The 18,617-nt window shown below is 44.1% G+C and overlaps 1 protein-coding gene across 12 annotated transcripts in view; it reads right to left on the bottom strand.

Annotated features, from left to right (window-relative positions):
• MICU1 (mitochondrial calcium uptake 1) overlaps positions 1-18,617 on the bottom strand; it is a 90,408-nt gene that overhangs the window by 60,624 nt on the left and 11,167 nt on the right. For all 12 annotated transcript variants that reach the window (XM_025151708.3, XM_025151709.3, XM_004942032.4 and 9 more), the window contains 2 exons: positions 16,629-16,790; positions 3,648-3,828 (listed from right to left, as the gene is read on the bottom strand). In XM_025151708.3, coding sequence (XP_025007476.2) covers positions 3,648-3,828; positions 16,629-16,789 — 342 coding nt within the window. In that variant the 5' untranslated portion in view covers position 16,790. The remainder of the gene's footprint in view (positions 1-3,647; positions 3,829-16,628; positions 16,791-18,617) is intronic.

The raw sequence follows: 18,617 nt of genomic DNA, 5'->3' as shown, positions 1-18,617 counted from the left end.
TTTTGCATTTGGCCAGAGGAGCAGACAGCAAAGAAGGAAATTTAAGGGTTTTGTAATGGCATGTTTTCCTGAAAACATACAAAGAGTGATCTGGAATAACTCAATCTGGACCAAAAAGTGTCCCTTCTAACACATTTGTTTAACATCCAACAGGCTGTTCTCATCACAACTGAAATAACTTCTTCCTCACACTTCCCAGAGAAATGAGCAAATGCAGCAATACATCTTCCCTGCTGCCTACCCTGAACTCACCATCACCTCACCACGGATACATGATCTCACTAACTGGCAAGAGCTAACCAATATGCTGTACAACCCCTGACCGCAGGGCTGGGCTGAACACGAAGGCAGCTCCAGAAAGGAACAGCTGTGATCTGCAAAGGGGAACAGCTCCCTTATTCAAGGCTCAGCGCTAAGTGGAAAACGAGCATTAACAAGGATGCCCCAACTATGACATATAGGTGCATTTTCCTTTACCAAAGGAGAGAAAAATAGCATTTATGCATATGCACATGCTGGTGTGAGATTTTTACACTAATTCTAAACAATCTTGACAAAGCCATCCTATACAAGCCTCCTCCCACAGCTCTCTTACCTAGAGATGACTCCAGGTACACTCCTGGTAAAGCACACATCCTTATAAGCTTCCTTCCCCATTCCAAAGAACCACAGAATTGTTTGGTTTGGAAGGGACCTTTAAAGGCCATCTGGTCCAACCCCCCTGCAATGAACAGGGACACCTGTAACTCCATCAGGAGCTCAGCACCCCGTACAGCCTGACCTTGGGTTTCTAGAGGCATGGGGCACCACCACCTCTCTAGACAACCCACTATACCAGCCCTAGACATAGTGCAGTCCAGCCAAAAATGGTAGACCTGCTCTCAAAGAACTGCAATCTCCTGCAGTGAGGGGCCCCCAGACAGTACGCAACCAGAAGGGAAAAGTCCCCCTCTGGCGCTTCTTTAAAGAGCACAGAGAAGGAAGATGAGCAAGTAATCCCTATTGCTTTACAGAACAGAAGCTGCTGTTGAGACTGTCACGTTTATGCTAAGCCTTGGGTTAAAAGGAAAAAAAATCCCAGGCAGACATAAGAATAAAGCTCTAAATTAACATCTCTATTCACTTCCAGAGCATCACTGAGGCCTCCCTGACTACAAAAGAAAGGGATCTCTGGCAGTCCAGCTTCATTGCACATCCCGGGCATACTAACCAGGTAGATTAATTACTGTTTGCTTTCATGGAGTTCCCTGCTGTAACGCACACCAAGATGAAGTCTCAGCAGAATTACTGCTCCTGAGGCAGCATACCTGCTGGACCCAGCAACTGCTGTACACATCTCCATAAAGCATACAAGATCTTTAGCAAATCAATAAATCAACCCACTTGCGTGATATACACCTGCTTGTTAGCCTCTGAACAATGAAAACCCTTAAACCACCTTTTCCTTTTCTGCCCTAAACAGAGCACACACTACACCACCACCTGCCCTGGACCACTCACCACGCCAGCCCTACACACAGTGATTTGTATTGCAGCTTCCTCCTCACTGAATCACTGCCCAGAACAGGAATGTCACTTCTCATTTGTTATTTCACCACTGATTAGCTTCATTAAAAGCAACAGTGGAATAAGAAACAAGTGTTGACATTAAGCTTAATTGAAAGCATTTTTCCTCAATGAAAACTCCCACACTATTTTCAGTTAATTACAGGAAGAGCTGGAAAAGTTTTTTATTGCATTTTTGCCTTTTGTTTTACTGAACATACAGCAGAGCCAAGCATTCCCCTGACTGACGGGGCAGTAGCATGCCCTGGGAACTGCCCTGTGTGAGTCAGGAGCCAGGCACACCTTCCTCTGACATCAGAGCACCCAGACAGACTGACTCACTGCTCCAGCACTGAAGACTCACCCCTACTGGGTCCACTCAGCCACAGAGCACAGTGCCTGGGAGGCCACTGTTTCCATCGTGCATTTCATAAAGCAAAAGCAAGACCAGCACTAGGTTCCAAAAAGGCACATCTGGTCTTCAAGCTGGAGGGAGAAGGGTCTGCACTTGAAAAAGGCTGTAAGATCAGTTTTAATTTGCACTTTTCCCACTGCAGCTACAGCTCTCAAGTCAAGCACTGTGCCCAAAGGCACACAGGCTGTGCGCTGTTCCCAACATACCCCTTTGGCACCCTGCATGCCTGGCTCGTGTCTTACTTGGAAGCACAGCCACATTCCTCCTGCCTAGTATGGGAAGGAAGGAGATGGTCAGCATGGGCACATGTCCTAACAACTGGCTGAGTCTAACAAGTCCTAGCTTGCAAGAGAGTGTTCCCTGGCTTCCTCAGCCAAAGCAACAAGCTGTGTAAGAGAGACCAATCACCATGCTCACTATATTAAAAAGTGTTCTTCCTGAAAAACAAAAGTGCGTATGAAGGTGGACCTTTGCTCTTTGCAACCTGCCTCCACCTGCCCACACTGAAGAAATAATCTACTTCCCTTGAGTGGTACTGGCACAACTGAAACCTCTGCTGAGGCTGTCAGGCTACCCGACTCTGAATTGACAAGAAAAATAACAGGAGCTGGGAATTCATATTCCCTGGACAACTCTGAAAAATCTCCATGTAGCAACTTGCAACATAAATTCACACCAAAATGTCACAACAGGGAAAGTTCACAGCCCCGACCACCACATGGCAACTGAAGTTTGTGTAATCTATTAAAAAAGAGAATAAGATTCAGCAACCTCAAACAAAAGTTAGTGGGGTTTTTTTTGTTGTTGTTGTGTGCTTTTTTTGGTTTTTGCTTGCTTGTTCTTTTTTATGAAAAGCTGTTAAGCCACTCTATGACTATCCACAATTTAACATATAATGTGATGCAGCCTCCAGGATATGGACTTAAAATAATCACCAGAAGCAAATTATACAGAAAAGGAATTGCGAAGAGCATATACTCCCATTGTCCTCTTTGGCACTGCAGAGATATTAAATCATCAAACATAGCCCAATAAAACTGACATCCAGACAGGTTTAAAAAATAAAATAGCACAGCCTGCCAACTCTCAGTTACAGGACATTCCATCAGGCCAAATTGTACATCCTGTAATAACAGCGTGCTTACAGATAGCACCAAACCAGGCAGACACTTCTGAACAGCCCAAAGCTCTCGGGATTACCCACCAGCGAAGGCAGGTCACAAGCAGACAGTACAACTCAGTACTGAGACTTTCCTCCTCTTGAAAAGACATCTCACACAGAAATTAAACAGGGACAGCTGACAGACAAACTGGATGCTTGCAGGTTTAAAGGCATTCACCGGTTCCCTATGTTGCATTCACCAGCCCAGCAGCTATGACACAGAGAGCCATCCCTCAGACATCCAACAGGAGGGGGGCAAAGGGGTGCTGCAATTCAGAGGCTCCGTGAGCTGTACTTTCCCAAAGGGCAGGTTTAAATTTCAAGGAACAAGGTATCATGCCAAGAAAATAGGTTCCCAAAATAGAATGGCCATTTTAGAGAACAAAGACAAGTACAGTCCAAAAGCCTGACTGAATATGTGTCAGTCAGTGCTACACGAGAAGATGAATAAAGGGTTGTGCAAGTTCACCCTGTTTTTCCACTGCCATGCAAATGCTGCAGGTATAAAATAACCAAGTTTTGTACCTTACGATCCCTGAAGCCAGAACACTTCTTCTTCTTCCCCCCTTCTGAGTGAGCCTCCTCACTGCCTGATGCCACGGCCCTCCTGCCTTCATCGCCACTGCTCTCCCCCTCCTCCCGGTGCTTCACCTTCTCACCCGGCTCTGCCCTTGAGTCATGGTTCACGGAGTCTTCTGCATAGGCCCTGCAACAAGCAAAAAGAAAACAGTTCAGAAAATTAACAAGGACTGACAAGAAGGACCAACTAGCAGTGTGGTGGTTAAACAGAAACACGATCCACCCATAAGCCAGACAAGACCACATCTTTCCTACGCCTTACCTGTAAGGCAGCTAACAACCAGACAGAGCTCAGACCACATCAGCCATCAGTAGGGTTACAATCTCTACACATGTTAATTTATCACAAACTTTGCAGCTGACAGTTTGGTTAAACTCATCCTTTCCGATGGCTCTAACAGCTTAGGCAGCCATTCCAGCCTGCCTGTAACTTCAGCTAAGGTGCCATTATTCTTGTGTTCCTGGGGATTTATTTTGAACTAAGGTACAGGGCTCACACCCAGCTAGGCACTGCTCATTAGCCAGCAGAGGAAGGCTGGTGCTTTGTGCTCCCTGCAACCATGAATGTGATTATTTACAGCAGCATGATTTGGTTAAAAAAAAGCTGCCTTGGGAGAAAAACAAAAGCTAAACAGGATTTTGGAAGTCTCTCAAGCTTCAAGCAAAAGGCTCAGCTCATTTCATCCTACCAGCTTCTTAACAAACAGACACAGTATGCAAAATAGAAGAGTGTGTACCCCTCTCCAACAACACAGAGCTTTACAGCAACCTCAGCAGGTCACATTCCAAGAGGAAACAAGGCAGGGGCTCTTTCAATTCATTTAGATGTTACCAAGGTAAACAACTCTCTCCTTACTAACATTCAATAATTCACTAATAGAAATTCATCCTGTACCATAACTAAGGGCTAAACTACTCCCAAACTTTTGGGGTGGGAAAACTTAACCATAGGAAACAACAACTTCATAGAACAAGCTCCCACAAAGCATGCTTAAGGACAGAGAGGATCACTGTGAAAGTAAATTAATTTTTATTCATATTGTGATAAGTACTACAGCAGACCATCAAAAGCACTCCAACAGCTGCCACCAATTGCCCAGCATTGCTTTGAACACAACCACCCACTATCCTATGGCTGCGTTAAAGCAGTTCAGAGCCTTCTAGTCTGCAGTAGAAGAGAATACATCAAACATAACATTGGGAGAGCTTTATTTAATAAAACACACAAGTGCTTGGTGAAGAGGTGTACTAATGAAGCCTCTTTGCACAAAATGGAGAGTACCATGCCAGCCTATGCTTCCTGAAAAGGTCCGAGTCTTTTAAGTCTCACCATCTTTAGACTTTCACTGAACCACATCTGGTTCAAATAGCACAGCAGCTGGACAACGTGGGGAGCAGACCAGTGACTACATGCTCTGTTTCATTTTGGCCATGGCTGGCTCCAGCTGAGACTCCAGCAGCAGCACTAACAAGGAAAGCCCTTCAAATGCAGGCAGGACATGAGTCCCAGGCAGCTCAAAGAAAGTCCTTTGGGACAAAGTTCTGGGGACAAAAAAAAACAGTAAAAGACAATTGCGTGTATATGTGGCCAAGCTACTCCATATCAAACATGCCAGAGGATAGCTGTATCAGTGAAGATTTGCTCTTGTAACGCTTGACTGACAGCAAACCAGGGAAGGGATAAATAAAACTTACAAATCAAACACTTTCAGCAAAACCTACGCGTTCCTTCAATCCATCATGCTGTCAAGCTGGTTGGCTACTGCGATGCAGACATAGGCTCTTCAAACACAGGCTCCCCATCCCCCCCCCTTTCTAGTTTATATAGGTAATTAACTCTCTTCTACAGATGGATCACCTTCCCACCATATGAGCAAGATGAAATATGAGAATAAAAGCAGAATTTATTGCCTGCTTCACAAGCAAGGTTGCAAACAGAATCTGTTATTCCTCACCTCCAGGCCAAAGTCCAAACTACTCACTGAATTCACCGCAGAAGGATCTGCTCCCCACATACACCTACAATGAGGTATATGTCCTGCACAATTCCCCTCTGTTTTAAATCTTGGCTTCCATCACCTGTAATGTCCATACCACATCCATATAAAGGAGTCCTTCAGCACAGACACCAGCACAGCCAAGAGTCCCTCAGATCCATAACCATACCCTGCTACACCACCACCACCACGCAGAGACTCCACAGCCCCTTTTGGGGAGAGCTAGTTGCCAGCTGTAACTTTGTTTCTATTCCCCTGCTTAAGTCAGCATGCCAGCTCTTCAGGCAGCAAAGGCAGGCCTGATGCTACAGCTTTTATGCAAGGGGAGACAAAAGGAACCAAGACTCACTTCGCTGTGCACCAAGATAAGCTGCCAGCCCTTCTCCACTTAGCATGCTTGTCCTGGATGCCAGCTGCCATGCTTGGAACCTTCTGGTCTCCTTGGGGTTTTTCTTCAATACTGAACGAAGTTGAAGGCAAAGAGTATTTCTCACCTATATAGTACTCTCTCCTTGTTAACCCTTGGAGAAAGCCAACAATCAAGCTGAAGACAGCATTCATCTTCACCAAAGAAAGGCCCCTAGCTACCATAGTGGGTTACTCAGTGCTTAGCTATTCTCTTTGCAAATCATTCTTCAACCATAGGATCCACATCCAAGAAGGATCCTGCGAGTTGTACCAGGGACTAGAAAAGGACTCCAGCTGCAGTCTTTCCATTTAAAGAAGTTACAGTTCTTCATTTTGAAGAGTTTTGCTTCTCCTAGATAAACCAAGCAAAAAAAAAAAGAAGTGTTTTGAAATAACAAATCTTTGTGCCAGAGATAACAGTGCTCAGTTATTCTAATCCCAAAAGCAGCAGAAGAGTCCTTAGCTACCAGGTATTAAGCAGGCTCAGAAGGAAACAGGGAATCTAACATGGGCATCCAGGTGTCAGCAAAGACCTTGCCACAGAACCAAAAGCAGGGGAGATGAATCCTGCCTGACAGATGCATTCTTCAGGAGAAAGGAGCCACAACGCTCCTTGCATACAAACATCTTATCCAGAGGCATCTAAGTGAGGTTTAAAGCCACTACAGGCTTTCATAATGAAATGCAAGAGCAAGCTTTGCCTGGTTTGGATATGAGACAAAAACAAGCATCCTCCAAGGATGAGGAGACTAAGTGAGAAGCTGTCTCACCTTCAGCTCCACCGCAACCAATGATTAGTAGGATATTAACCTAAAATGGCTAGTATCCAAAGCCCAATTTTTAAGGGCTTTCTCTTCCTCACAGAACTTTTTACTACTACTTACTCCGTTTTTTTCCAAAGTATTTGATACTAACGCAAGTCAGCACAATTAATTCATGGCCAGAACTGCAATGAAAACACGACAATATTAAGACAGGCTCCAGAGACTAATAATTAGATTGAGGAGGTGGTTCTTGGACACCAGTCATAGCCCAAAATAGCTCCAAGGAAACAGCAGCATAATCTATGAAACATGTACATCCTCCCTCCCGCCCCAGCCAGCAGTAGGCATATCCCCGCTGAAAGCACATTCACAGCCACTGAAGGGGCATTCAGAGAAAAGCTGGAGGAAACCCAGAGAACAGCAGGAATGTTAAGAGTCCAGAACAGCATGGGAAAACTCAACCTAAAGTCATCAGGTTGCTGTCAAAAAGAAAAAAGGAAAAGAGGAAGCTGAGATAACTGCAATATGCATAAAACAGCTGCTAGAGGGCTTATGTTTGTCTGGTAAGGACAGGACAAGCAGCAGATGTGCTTTGGGATATCATGAGGGAAGAGACTTATACACTAGGGAAAGAGGGAGAAGCATATGTTTACATACATACACAACCTATGTAAGGTGAGGAGAGGGGAAGGGAAGCACTAGAATCAGCTGTAGGAGTGCATTTATTCCATCACTGCTCTCTCCATCACCAGCAAATTTCTGTAAATAGGTGACAGAGCTGCCTGTCAGGACCAGACTGGAGGCACCCAGCCTTGTCTTGGCAGCAAACAAGCTGACAGCACACGCTCCCTCCCACTTCCTTTACTCAGTTTAGGGGCTGGCACCAACATGCAACACAGATGGACAGGTCAGAGCGTGAGGACCTCCACTGCAAGCCCCCTCTGTGGGAGACTGCTGTGAAGAAGGCAAACCTGAACTGTTTTAGGTCAATCTTACTAGCTAACTCAGCTCATGCAGGATAACGTGCCACTCCTCAGAGACCTCTTCCTGCCAGCCTGCAGAGGAAAATAATTGCTTTGCAAAAGGTTGTCAACCCTAATGACACGCTGGAGGCATCCCGCTGACGTTACCTTAATACCATCAGGAACTGTAAATCTCTGCACCGTAAGTTCTTAAGCCAGGAAACACTGCTTATGTTTCCAAGCAGAGCTCACCAAGTGGCAGACTTGGAAGGTGCCCCCGAGTTGCAGCTGACTGATGCACATGACCATGGCTCAATTACACCTGCCATCTGACCCTGAAGCCATAAGCCTGTGTTCTCCACCTCTCTGATGTACTGCTCACCTGAGCCTCTTTATCCAAACTATACTTTAAATATCAACAAGCTCAATAGCTTCTTCCCAAAGAAAATTACAGTTGCTTTCAGTGCTGCAACTCCTCTTGAGCTTGTTCCTGGGCATTTAGATGGTACAGCATGGTCCAAGAGGGCCGGGCAATCCTATAGAGCTGCAAGGTGGATGAAGACAGCAAGAAGCACAAGGCAGGATGACCACAGGAACTCAGTAAGATCAGAGCTGGCATCTCATTCTCCATTCCTGGTCCTCCCAAAAGACAGCAAGCTCACCACCAATCCCAGCTGTTAGACACCAAACTTTACTTCGAAGAAATAAGAATATCTTATGTTGGAGAGTAAGGGAGGCAAAGCAGTCTCCAATTCCACAGACTTTTTATGGGGCCCCACATAAAGACAGAACACACTCAGGGCTGATCTGAACCTGGCTTCTTCAGGCTGAAAAACTGAGCCACATCACAGCCTGACTTAGAAATATAATTATCAACTGCTGAAAATAGTTTTAGTGGATGTTTAAAAGCTTATACTCAAGGATGAGAAGAATGCCAAAGAGTTACAACCTGAACTCATAAGAAAACAACCACTATAGAAACAAGGAAACAAAACAGGAAAGACAAGGAGAGAATGTTAGCCATACTTTGTATAAATTAAAAGCTACCGTACATAACTGGTAGGGGGCACAAACACCCAAGCAGGGAATAAAGCCCAACAGAAAACTGTTGTGTGTTTTTTAACTATCAAAGTTATCAAAAACAACAGGAGCATGTAATAAATGAAGATTGTTTACTGTTACTGGAAGTGACAGATATATAAAAACAGAGCAAGTGTTCACTGTGAAACATAATGGCTTATGTTCTCTGTATCCTGACATTCCGAGGAGAGCAGAGACTATCTCCACTTAAATGGGGCTAATATGTACCTTGCTGACCAACACTAAGTATGCATTTCTACCTTTCTGCAAGAGCCTGAGGCTTAGTTTTAATAAGAGCTGGCTGAGACCTTGTGCTCGACTGCTGTAGATACTCAGTAAGTTTTAACTTATTCATATTTGACAAGAGCAAACAGGGCAATGAGCACAATGACATTTGTTAGGCTTTTTAGTTACAGGACCATAAAGAATATAGTGACAAGGGCTTATAGAAAGCAAGTCTTATGCTAAACACATGTCATTTCTTGATGAGATTACTAGCATTGCTGATAATCACAACACCCATGTAATAACTCCAAGTTCCCATGTGGTATTCCACCCACTATTAGACGATACTGTGATAAATAAGCCAGAATAACACAAAAAAAATCAACACGGCACATTCAATGGATGAAAAACACATGAATAACACATCTAAACACAAGCATTTGATCATCAACAAGCAGCTGAGTTTCTCCCAAGCTCTGATGAGGGTAAATTCCCAGCCCTATTCCATTTTTTACTATGACCTCGAGGATAAAGTCATTAAGTCCCTTGCAATCCATCAACAGAGATTCAAAGTTTCAGTCTCGCTCGCTCGGCAAGCTGAGCACAAGTACACAACACCCACGAGGATGGCCAAAGAGCAAGGGGAACATCTGGAAACAACAAACACAGACTTATCTACAAGACTGGTTTCATACATCCTAGAATATGTGTAAATACAGGAATCTCAAATCAAGGCTCAGTGTTACACATTGCTGCTGTTCAGCACTTCTGGGAAGCTGTCTGCGTTAGGTCTACTTTCACGCCTATTTGCATGGCAGCATTACTCATTTAGCAGTCACACTACATACACCAAATATAACCTTTAGGAAATACTGATGTGATTGGTGACCTTCAGTACTGACTTGCTCTGAGTTCCTTGACAGTATTTAGTTTCTCTAAAGACAGACAAATCAGGTTTCTTGATTAATGTAAATTATCAACATAAGTCTATTAATCCAAAAACCACTATTTTCCATCAAGCTTAGAAGCCCACACTGATAATTAACCATTGTGAAGAAATTTTAAGCAAGACCGACCCCAGCACCCGGTCTTCTAGTTGTTAAAGACATGAATTCTCATCAACATGTGTGCTACAAGCCATGAAGTGAAAATGTACTACAACATTAATCGCTGCAGCATCTGGTTCTGCTCTGCCAGCTACAGGCTCAGTCCTGCAAAGCAAGAAGAAATTGGTGAGCCCACTCACATGCACTGAAAAAGGCACGTTTCTATGCCAGAACACTTAATAGGCACCCAACATGCAGCTCTTGTCTACCTGACTGTGCTTTTCAATCCATCTTCATTTCCATTAAGGAGGACATGAGAACAGGAGAGCAAATATAGAGCTAAGGTAAGTGGTGTTGCCTGAGTATTGAAATTATTTCAGAGAGTTTAGAAATGAAGACAAACTCGAGCAAAACAGTGGGGAAGAAAGGGAAAAAATGTTCCAAGCATCTCATGGATGACTTTCATAGTTAACCTGCAAGATGGAGTTATTTAAATGCAGCAAAGATGTTATTGCTTTGGATACTTAAAGGACTCTGCAATCTGTCTTACTGGCAAAGAAACAAAGGTTCCAGATCCCTTCTTGAGGGAAATGAGGTTGCTTCAGGCTTCTCTTGGTCATCTGACAGCAGGGGAAGATCACAGGAGGGCAGCCAGAGACAGGATAACAAATTTCAGGCCATGCAGTTATCACATCTGGAAGCCCAAAGGCCACATCTGGGACCACTACTGGCTCTCCAGCTTATGAGGTGTTCACACTTGTGTACTGTGAAATCCAGCCTCCCTCTCCACAGACTCAGTTTTTAGCACAGCCCAAAGAGCAGCTCAGATTATCAGGAGGTGGAAGAGGATGGGCTTGGGAAAGGTGACAGCAGTGACAGCACTGGTCCCTAAAGCTGAGACAATTGATACTATTTCCACATCAGGAGTTAAAGCTAGATGGTACTTGCACTGTATTAATCCTAAATCTCAGTTTGTGCTTCCTCTACTGAACCAAGAAATCATTTCCTTCACTCTGCTCCTAAATTACTTTGTTTCCTGAAGAGATGCTGCTTTCCAGATAACTGCCAAGGACAACAGGGCACTCTATGGGACACAGACACTGTGAGTAGGTGCCAACAGTTACTCACGTTAAAGGAGGGGCAGCACGTGGGAACTCTGCCACCAGAGGGCACCCATATTGTTTTTAAAGAAAGAGTAAAAAATGCAACTTAAGCGACATGAAAGACCTCGGGCTCCAACAGTGCCTATGTGTGTTATGAGAAAGAACTTCAAGTGTCGCCCTGCAGGAGAAGCAGTCTCAAGACATTTTGTGAAGTAGCTTCTTGCACTGCCAGCAGGCTTCCCTGCACAAATCACAGATTTGATTTGCTATGCAACATTTAAATACGATATTGCAAACACGTAGTGATCCAATTGCATGGCTCTGCATGTTCAGGACTATACCTGTGCTTTGAGCTTCACAGTTCAGCTGAGGTCAGTCCCCACAGCGTAGTTCAGATGTTTTCCTAATTCACTCACTTTGGCTCATTTCCTGGCATCAGATTCTTTCCTTCCACCAATGCTCATGGGTAAAAATAATGAAGCCAAAAGCCACCAGAAAGGACACAGTGCTCTTTCAGACACCACTCATAGATCACTGCACCTTCAAGCTTCAGAGAAAATCCCTCAGCGCAGCAGTCCCAAGGAGAGTCCCTTAAGGCTGTCATTTGTCACTGTGAGAGTTAAAGATGGAGCAGAGCTCTCAAAATAGCATAAAGAGGGTAGTACCTACCAATTTTACATCTTTTCTCTCCTGCATCAGGTCAAGTGGTACCTGCAGCTATAAAACAGTTCTCTCTCTCCTCTTGACTATGATTTACATGATATCTTTTGTTTTGCTAAAATGCAAAGTCACTTTCAGCTGGCATAAGGTATTTCCAGCAATTTTTCTATTAAAAATGTATTCTAAGCAAATTACTCTAAAACTCCTAAGACTCTGCTGGAAAAAAGTAATGCATTCTTAAACAGTTTGCTATGGGCTGATCCAAGCTTCAAAATTAATTCCAGGAGCACTGAGAGAAAAGCCACACAAGACAGACAAAAAGCTGTGAAGGTCAACAAATCAAGGAAAGCAATGAAGAAAGGGTGTCCCCTACAGAGCATATTCCAGGGAAGCAACTGGAGAATTGATACAGGAGAGCCCAAGGAGAAAGAGGCAAAGCAGGGAAGGGTAAAGTTGAAACATTCTCAATCTCTTTCAGCAGAAGTGGCAGCCAGCACCTGAACAGCCCAGCTTGCTAATGAGGAGTGGAGACTGAAAAACAAGAACTTGTAACAGAACGAGGATATACCAACACAGCTGGGAGGCAGGTATCTCACACTTGATTGCTTCAACTTACACAGAGGATGGGGCAAGAGCCAGAACAAGCAAGGAATAAAAACAAAAGAATGCGTCAGACAAATGTGCTGGTAGCAAAGAATCCCACTTCTTGTGGGAATTGCCAATGTTTCAGGGAAAGACAAGTGTCTTGCCCTTAGTACTAATATATTTGCAGAAGGATAAGAAATACAGCACAACTGTATGCAATCAGGAACAGCCCCAGCAACACTCTGCTTGCAGAGATCTTCTGCACCCCCAGAGCTACCTTTGCTCACCCACATCATTCAGCATTGGCTTGACTGTGTTGACAAGCTCCAGCACTGAAATCCCAATTCAAGGGCTTTCAGATGCTCACAGACTGAGCCAGGATGTTGTGTGCTATCAAGAGGATAACAGTGGCCACTTAATACACCAAACTGGTATTGGAAAAATACAAAGAGAATAAAAGTTCTACAAGACTGCTGGTAATGCTTTCTTGCAACCACTAAGCTTGCTGCAAGCTAAGGTTCAGTAGTTCCCATCCATATATTAATGCCTTATTTGGAGCAGCCAATGACTGCACCAAGATTTATTTCAATTAATTCAGTTCATTATACTAACACCTAGCTACTTAATTGCTTCTGTTGTCAATTGGAAATCCCTTGGGTTTAAGTTATTGCTTAGAAAGAATAAACTTCATTGGTCTTCTAAGCTCAGCTATTTGCATTGCCAAAGCATACTCCACCACTGCAGAACTGAGCAGCATTAGCTACCTGTACTAATTATTTAGATTATATATACCACCAAAGGCAGCAACAGCTCCTGGAGAGCAGCAAGAGCAGAAAGCCCAAGAATTGCAATGGATAACTACACAGAAAACCACATGCCATGATCGTGGGCAGGTGCAGATCTGACCAACAACACACCCACACAGCACCAGACTTAGGAATTCTGCCCTATCTCATGTCACACACTCACTGGGGTTCAGGTACACCTTCTCAATTCTGGACTTCTACCCTCGTATGGGTTTGCTAATCCCAGCATTCGCTTCTGATGACACTCAGAACATAACTTGCAGAATTCATCCAAAATGAATTATTTCAGGCTGAAGGAAAACACTCTGTGATTGGTATAGCAAATGTACTGCCCAAACAGAACTGGTTACACAGACAGCCCTAACTTAGCTTCTATTTAAGTACCAATCCAGTATTTAATAAATCAAAATAATTCACTAAAGTAAACATGGGCACTCAAACAGACACATGCTTCCACTTTTCTCTGCAGTATACAAACAACATTTTCAGTGACATTTGACTTATTTAATCCCCACACTCCAGCTGGATGCATTATGTATTTACCTTCTATAACTAATTCATTATACTTACTGCTGCTTACTGTCATTGGGAATGCTTTGTACTCACCTATATCAATTCTTAAACTCTAATAACCACCTGACTTATATATTCTGAAATACAAAGAAAACTTTGCATTTCTCATCTGTTATTTATGTAGACAGTTAAAAATGCTTATTTAAAAGTCTGTTTAGAAGTCCTACAGATGTTGCAGAAAATATTTAATACCAACAAGTAACAGTTTTGTTCCTTATCTTATTTAATGGTTGAAAGTCAAGTAATTAAATGATTACCTGGATTAACTTCTGTTATATGATTACAGGCATTGTAGATTTACCGAATACCACATAAAGGAAAAGAAAACTTCAAACATTTGGCAAATTTGTAAAAGAAAACAAAGGAGAGCAAAGAAAGGAGAAAAAAAATCACAGCAACTTTCTCCAAATTAATCAGGAGATCACAGGCCACACTGCTCCAAAGATGCAGCCTGTCTGCTTTATCTGATGCTTATCAGTGCCCTCAGCTAAGCAAGGTCACACCTGGTGGCAGATCCCTGGGGTCTCAGGAGCAGCTGGGTACTCCAGGAGCTAAAACCACTTCTGCAAATAACCCCTGACTAGCTCTCAGCATACTATTAGCATCTCCATCCAAGAAGCACCATCTTCCTGATTAAGTGTAACAATTTCATTGTTTTTAAAAAGTAGAAGTGAATCTGCAGCAGGAGGGAGATCACAGAATCGTTAGAGTTGGAAGGGACCCTTAAAGGTAATCTGGTCCACCTCCCCCCTCAAATGAACAGGGGGACACCTACCGCTCCATCAGGAGCTCAGAGTCCTGTCCAGTCTGACCTTGGCTGTCTCTAGGGTTGGGGCACCACCACCTCTCTAAGCAGCCTACATCAGTGCCTCACCACCCTTATGGTAAGATATTTCTTCCTTGTATCCTCCATAAGTCTCCCCTGTCCTGGTTTGAAACCATTTCTCCTTGTCCTATCACAGCAGACATTGCTAAACCATCCTTTTCTTTCTTACAACCCCCATTTAGGTACTGACAGGCTGCTATGAGCTTTCTCTTCTCCAGGCTGCACAGCCCCAGCTCTCAGCCTGTCCTCACGGGGAGGTGTTCTATCCCTTGGATCACATTTGTGGCCCTCCTCTGGACACACTCCAACAGTTCCATGTCTCTTCTGTGTTGAGGACTCTCCATCTGGACAAAGGCACTCCAGGTAAAGTCTCACAGTGCAGAGGGACAGATCCCCTCCCTCACCCTGCTGGCCACACTGCTTTGAATGCAGCCAAGGATATGGTTGGTTTTCTGGGCTGTGAGGGCACAGTGCTGGCTGATGTCCAGCTGCCATCCACCAGTACCCCCAGTCCTTTTCAGCAGGGTCACGCTCTGTCCTTACATCTCCCGGCTTGTACTGGTAGTGGGGGCTGCACCCCACAGGGATACGTGAAGAGCAGTTGCCAGTGAAGACTGAAGCAAAAGGTCTTCCTCAACCTTCTCCTTGCTTGCTGTTACCAACCTGCCTTACTGATCACTAGGGAGGGGAATATGCCTTCTTGGACTTCATGTCTTTGGGAAAGCCTTATGTAGGACATCACATCCTACCTACTTTACAATCACACAGAAGATGTTTTAAGTAGAAAAAGTGCTCACTCCACTGCCTGAAAAGTGTTAATTTGACCATCACCACAGAGGCATTCAGCCACCTTCATGCTGCAAGACTGTGCATTCAGGTCCTGCAGGTAAAGAAGCACTCCACAAGTGCAGATTAATAAACCATAGCACGACACTGCTGAATCACAGCGTTCTTCCTTGATCTGAGAAATCCTTTTGACAAGCAACATCACAATTTACAAGACCAGTAGTAGCCAGAACAATTAGCATCATCTTCCTCCCATTATATTAAAAGTACAGCCTTCTAGCCAAACAGTATAGTAGAGAAGTAACAACAAACTGTACATATGGGAACAAAAATAAGGTGGGTTTTGAGCAGGGACTTCCCTTTCACACCCTTAATTGCAGCTGTGAGCTCAAGTGGCATGGCTGGTGCTACGCCACATTCATGTTGCAAGAGAATGGAGTCTTTCTGGTTTTATTTCAGATGTGGCACAGCCCAGAGTTCAATGAGGGTCATAACAGGCAGGTGCAGATACCACCTTTCTCCTCACAGACATGAAACCAATATTTGAGCTTCATGAGATGATACGCTCAGACTCTGACACTTAAAAAACACATCTTGCCCACAGCTACCTTACCAATGAAAGATGGACTGCCCCCTTCCATTCCCCTGCTACATTTTCTAAGTGAATCAACCAGCAGAATACAAAGAAAACCAGTGTAGCATCCCCTGATCAAGCTCACTGTTTTTGGCAGCCCCCCATCCCCCAGAAGCCGGGATTTTTCACCCAGCCCGGTTGAGTCAGCTGGTTTGTTTGCACAGCACTACAGGCCTGCTCAGCACCACCACACAGGGTAAGCCTGGCAGCAGACCCCACCAAGAGCAAACAGCCTGTGCTGAGTACAGCCACAGAAGAAAATTCTTTAGCCTAGAGATTTTCTCATTTCTGACTACCCAGAACAGTGAGAAGCTCCAGGAGGCCACCAGCAGCATTTCCTGTTTCTTCCAAGCAGCAGAGGCAGGACAAGCAATAACACTTCACAAAGCCTCCCACAGATCTTAAACACATCTGCAGGTACTTAGCACAGGATCTAGAGCTGCAGGAGACCTTAGGAATAGAAAACAATTACCTCTGCCAAAGGAGCCTGGCACTTGCTGTCACTGCAGTTGTCCCTATGAAAGCTGCCACCACAAGCCGACTGCGGGCCCCGGGGTGATGTGCTGCCCCATGGTAACGCCGTGAAGCAGCGGCCAGCCCTGCTGCCATGGGGAGAAATCGAAGACGGAACATCCTGTCAAGAAAGAAGAATGTGTTACCATAGGAATACTTTCCAGTAACAGACACTTGCACTGACCCTCAGCGTGAAAGGAGAGGCCAACCAGCAGTATGTGTTTTCCTAAAATAGGAGAAGATGCACAAAGTAGCTGTCACAGTTGTTCATTAGCTGTTCTGAAATAGGAGTGTAACTTGTCTAATAAAATCTGTCTAATAAACAGTAAACAAGAACTGCATCTTGGCACACACTTGGCTAACACACTCAGCCGTCACATCCTACTTGAATGCTCTTACAGCATTTCTTAAACTCCTCTTCACCTTCCCCCATCACATTTCATTATGAGGAGACACTTGTACACTCCTGCTTGAGTGCCAGAGCACAGAAGATCCAGGGAGATCTTAAAAGCAACTGCAGCAAATGAGTTAGAGCTATTTGGCCACAGGGAAAGACAGCTGGGTACCAGAAAGCAAGCAAAATCCAACAAGCAAACCAACCTAGCAGGAAAAACTTCAGTCATTTAAACTTCCCTATAAAAAGACCTCCCATTCTTAAGCTCTTTTTTCAGCTAGCCTCAAGCAAAACATTTCTACTCAACTTTAAGTAGCAGGCAACTTTCAAAACGTCAACGCTCATAAAAGACAATCCCTAACCCGTTATGTGCAACAATACAGAGACAAATGAGAAACCAGAACTACAAATCTAAACATTATTACATTATTACAAAGTAGAAATTCAAACTACAAAAAAATGCCACCTAACAACATGCACCAGCTATAGGAGTCAAAGCAATTTTTGCCAGCTCACAAAATAGAAGGCTGAGGCCAAATGTTTGCTTCAAAAAGGAAAGCTGCTGCATTCTGTATCTTTTGAGGGGAAAGGAAGGTTTTACTTTTAGCAGATGTAAGTTCAGTCTTCTGATCACAATGGGGTCAATCCATGTATGACAAAGCACGGAGAGGCCATGATTTAAAAAAAAACAAACAAATTGGGAGCAAAATGTTAGAAGGATTCCCATCACCAGCAAAAACACTGGAAATGGAAAGCAGTGGCTTAATTATTTTTGCTCCCCTTTGTTACCCACTCCTGCTGTTCTGCTCCAATATCACCAGCCAGTGAATAAAGAACCAAAGACGACAAAAGATGAAATCACCTCTAGTGGTTTCTACTCACTTCCACAATGAGATGCTACCACACACTTTCACTAAAGCATTAGCTTCCAACAACGTGAATCTCAGGAACACTTTGCACAAACACATCCTGCATTTCAGCTACAAAGAGTGGGACATATAACTGCATTTGCCCTCCACTGAAGGCAACCTGCAGCTCAGGGTGCCAGAACACGAACTAGTGACGCAAACAGAGGGAGGAGAGGCAAAGAGGAGGGATGGAAGATAAACCCCATATACTCCACCGAATAATCAGCAGACAACTAGGAATGCTGTTCCTCTTAAGGCAAAAGGTGGTAAGGTGCACTCAAAGGCTTTACAAAACAATCAAGGCCCACTTGGTGAGAGGAGGGAAAGCAAAGATAGGGGCAGACAGCAGCTGCAGCAGCCTGCCCCATCGTTCCATCCTGCTGTATGTGCAAAGAACCATAACCTCGCTTCTCACAGCCAGCATACATGAAAGGCACTGCATTTATAGTTTTCATTATGTGCACAGATAAATAAGCTTGCCATTTCATTGACTCCTTTAAAAGTACATAGGCTTAAAATTGAAGTCTTAATGGAATTCAGCAAGTCAACATTGCTTATTCTTCAATCCTCTCCAGCACAGAAGATTCTGCTATGAAAGATAGCTCTCATTTCAAATTGTTTCCATCCTACACAAACCTGATGCTCC

This window comes from Gallus gallus, chromosome 6 (assembly GCF_016699485.2).
Source record: "Gallus gallus isolate bGalGal1 chromosome 6, bGalGal1.mat.broiler.GRCg7b, whole genome shotgun sequence".
Classification (NCBI taxonomy): Eukaryota; Metazoa; Chordata; class Aves; order Galliformes; family Phasianidae; genus Gallus; species Gallus gallus.
The sequence above is the reverse complement of the archived record's forward strand: the minus strand, read 5'-3'. Positions and strand labels throughout refer to the sequence as shown.